The sequence below is a fragment of the Brachyistius frenatus genome, unplaced genomic scaffold, assembly GCF_029030835.1.
Source record: "Brachyistius frenatus isolate BFR_SWC_R1_liver_20210118 unplaced genomic scaffold, ASM2903083v1 Contig_3, whole genome shotgun sequence".
In the NCBI taxonomy this organism is placed as follows: domain Eukaryota; kingdom Metazoa; phylum Chordata; class Actinopteri; family Embiotocidae; genus Brachyistius; species Brachyistius frenatus.
The window spans coordinates 8,590,490-8,592,500 of NW_027210602.1; the positions used below are offsets into that span (position 1 = coordinate 8,590,490).

Sequence of the window (2,011 nt, forward strand, 5' to 3'; positions counted from 1 at the left end):
TGCAATTTAAAGGTAGGCTACTTGTACTTTACTTGAGTATTTCCATTTTCTACTTTCCACTTGCACTCCACATTTTAGAGGGAAATATTGCACTCTTACCAGTGCATTTATTTATCATCTATGGTTACTCGTTAATTTTTAGATCAATATTTCATACTTAAATGAAATGATCAGTTTGCTATGTAGATCAGAGTATTCCACAGTATCACGTGTTGAAATTAGTTCTACCATGACAACCACTGCTGCTCATGTCTACATGTCAGCAGCAATAGTCCAATACTTTACTTGATAAATATAACACTCGAGATTGGTCCATTTGGCATAATGAGTACTTTTACTTGTCATACTATTTTGCTGGCAGTACTTTTTTTCTTTTTTACTAGATTAAGGTTTTAAATGCAGGATTTTTACTTGTAAAGATCTGAGTTCTTCTTCCACCACTGCTGACAAGGTCAAAGGTCAATCTTCATCTGTCTTATGGAGATAGATGAAGCAGCCATACAACACATGCATCTGCTCCTTACATGGAAATGAACTGAACTTCAGCTTTATTTGATAAACAAGCTGTTCAGTATTTGTTATCTTGTATCAGCTAAACAGGAATGAAGACGTGTAGATGGTTACAATGTATAGAAAACAATTACGTCCTATATTGATGGATTTTCAGTAATATTGGCGGCTCTATACCTATATTTTCAAGTATTTTTATTTATTTATGTACATTCAGGTATGTATAATAATACTATGAAATTGGGGTTGCAAACTTTTAACATACAACCTCTTAAAATTAAGCAACGTCAGTGTATGACATCACAGGTTACGATGTAATTATGCAGCTCAGCCAAAAGGAGATTTTTCTCTTCTGCAAATGTTGCATTTAAAGAACATTTTGAGGTCCGAGGATGTGGAAGTATCATTTTTGTTGGAGGAAAAGCAAAAATGAAAGAAATGTAAGACATGAATCATCATTTTGAGTGACTAATTTTATTTCGCGACGTATTCCTTGAACCTTTTTATGACATCGTAGATTTATCTGGAGGTTGGAAGCTGTAATCCGTGCATAAAAATATGAATATTAGACCAGTAAAGAAGGATCGTCAGCCTGCAGCTTTCTTAATGGCTTCAGAAAAAAAAAGGCTCTTAGTGTTTGAAGGGATTATGTGTATCTTGGTCACTAAAAGTTCTTTGTAATACTTTAATAAAATGTATTAATCTGGTATAAAAACTGACAGGTCATGGCTTCCACCCAATATTTACTTTGCAGTAAAAGTCCTTTTAGTCCCTTTTAGTCTCTTTGCCAGCAGTTAAGTTTATATCTCAGTTCCAATAGAAAATGTTTATACTAATCAAACTGACTTGTTATTTATAATAGCATACAGTATGACAAAAGGGACTATATTTCCATGCAATTTAGTGATTGTTGGAGGAGGTTTACCACCCAACAGCAGTGTGAAACGGCCCTCCAGAAGGACTATTTAACTCAGCGGAGGAAGTCCCTCCTTTCTCCACTCGCGCTGTGGCTGCGTCACTTCCCCCGCGCGGAAAACATGGCGGCTGCCAGTCCGTGCGATGCAGCGCTCTCGGTGCCCACAAACGTAGCGATCAAGACTGAGCCTGAAGCCGGGGACGGCGCGCTCTTCGGACCGGAGGACGTGCCGGTGAAGCGGGACCCCGTGGTCCCTCTCATGGCGCCGGTCAGCGGGCTGCAGCCCCTCGCCTGGTCGCAGGACCACCGCCTGGCCGTGTGCACCTCCAGCTCCCTGTCGGTGATGGAGCTGGTGTGCGACATCCACAGCAAGAAACAGGACCTGACGCTGCACAGGACGTCGATCCCCGTCCCGGCGGAAGAGTACAAACTGAGGGTAAATAAGCACGGACACTTGTTTACTGCGTTAAAGAGAAGCTCCGGACTCCGGTGGCACTTCCGCTTTATATCAGCGCGTAAACACGCAGACTGACAGATCAGCGCGTCACGTGCTGCGACATGTTGTTAGAAAACAACAACAACAAC

General features: G+C 41.3%; 1 protein-coding gene across 1 annotated transcript in view; it reads left to right on the forward strand.

The window, feature by feature from the left end:
- The first annotated feature begins 1,520 nt into the window (after nt 1-1,520).
- gtf3c4 (general transcription factor IIIC, polypeptide 4) overlaps nt 1,521-2,011 on the forward strand; it is a 13,216-nt gene continuing 12,725 nt past the window's right edge. Inside the window, exon 1 of the mRNA XM_069705515.1 lies at nt 1,521-1,862. Within this exon, the coding sequence (XP_069561616.1) occupies nt 1,548-1,862 (315 nt within the window). The 5' untranslated portion in view covers nt 1,521-1,547. The remainder of the gene's footprint in view (nt 1,863-2,011) is intronic.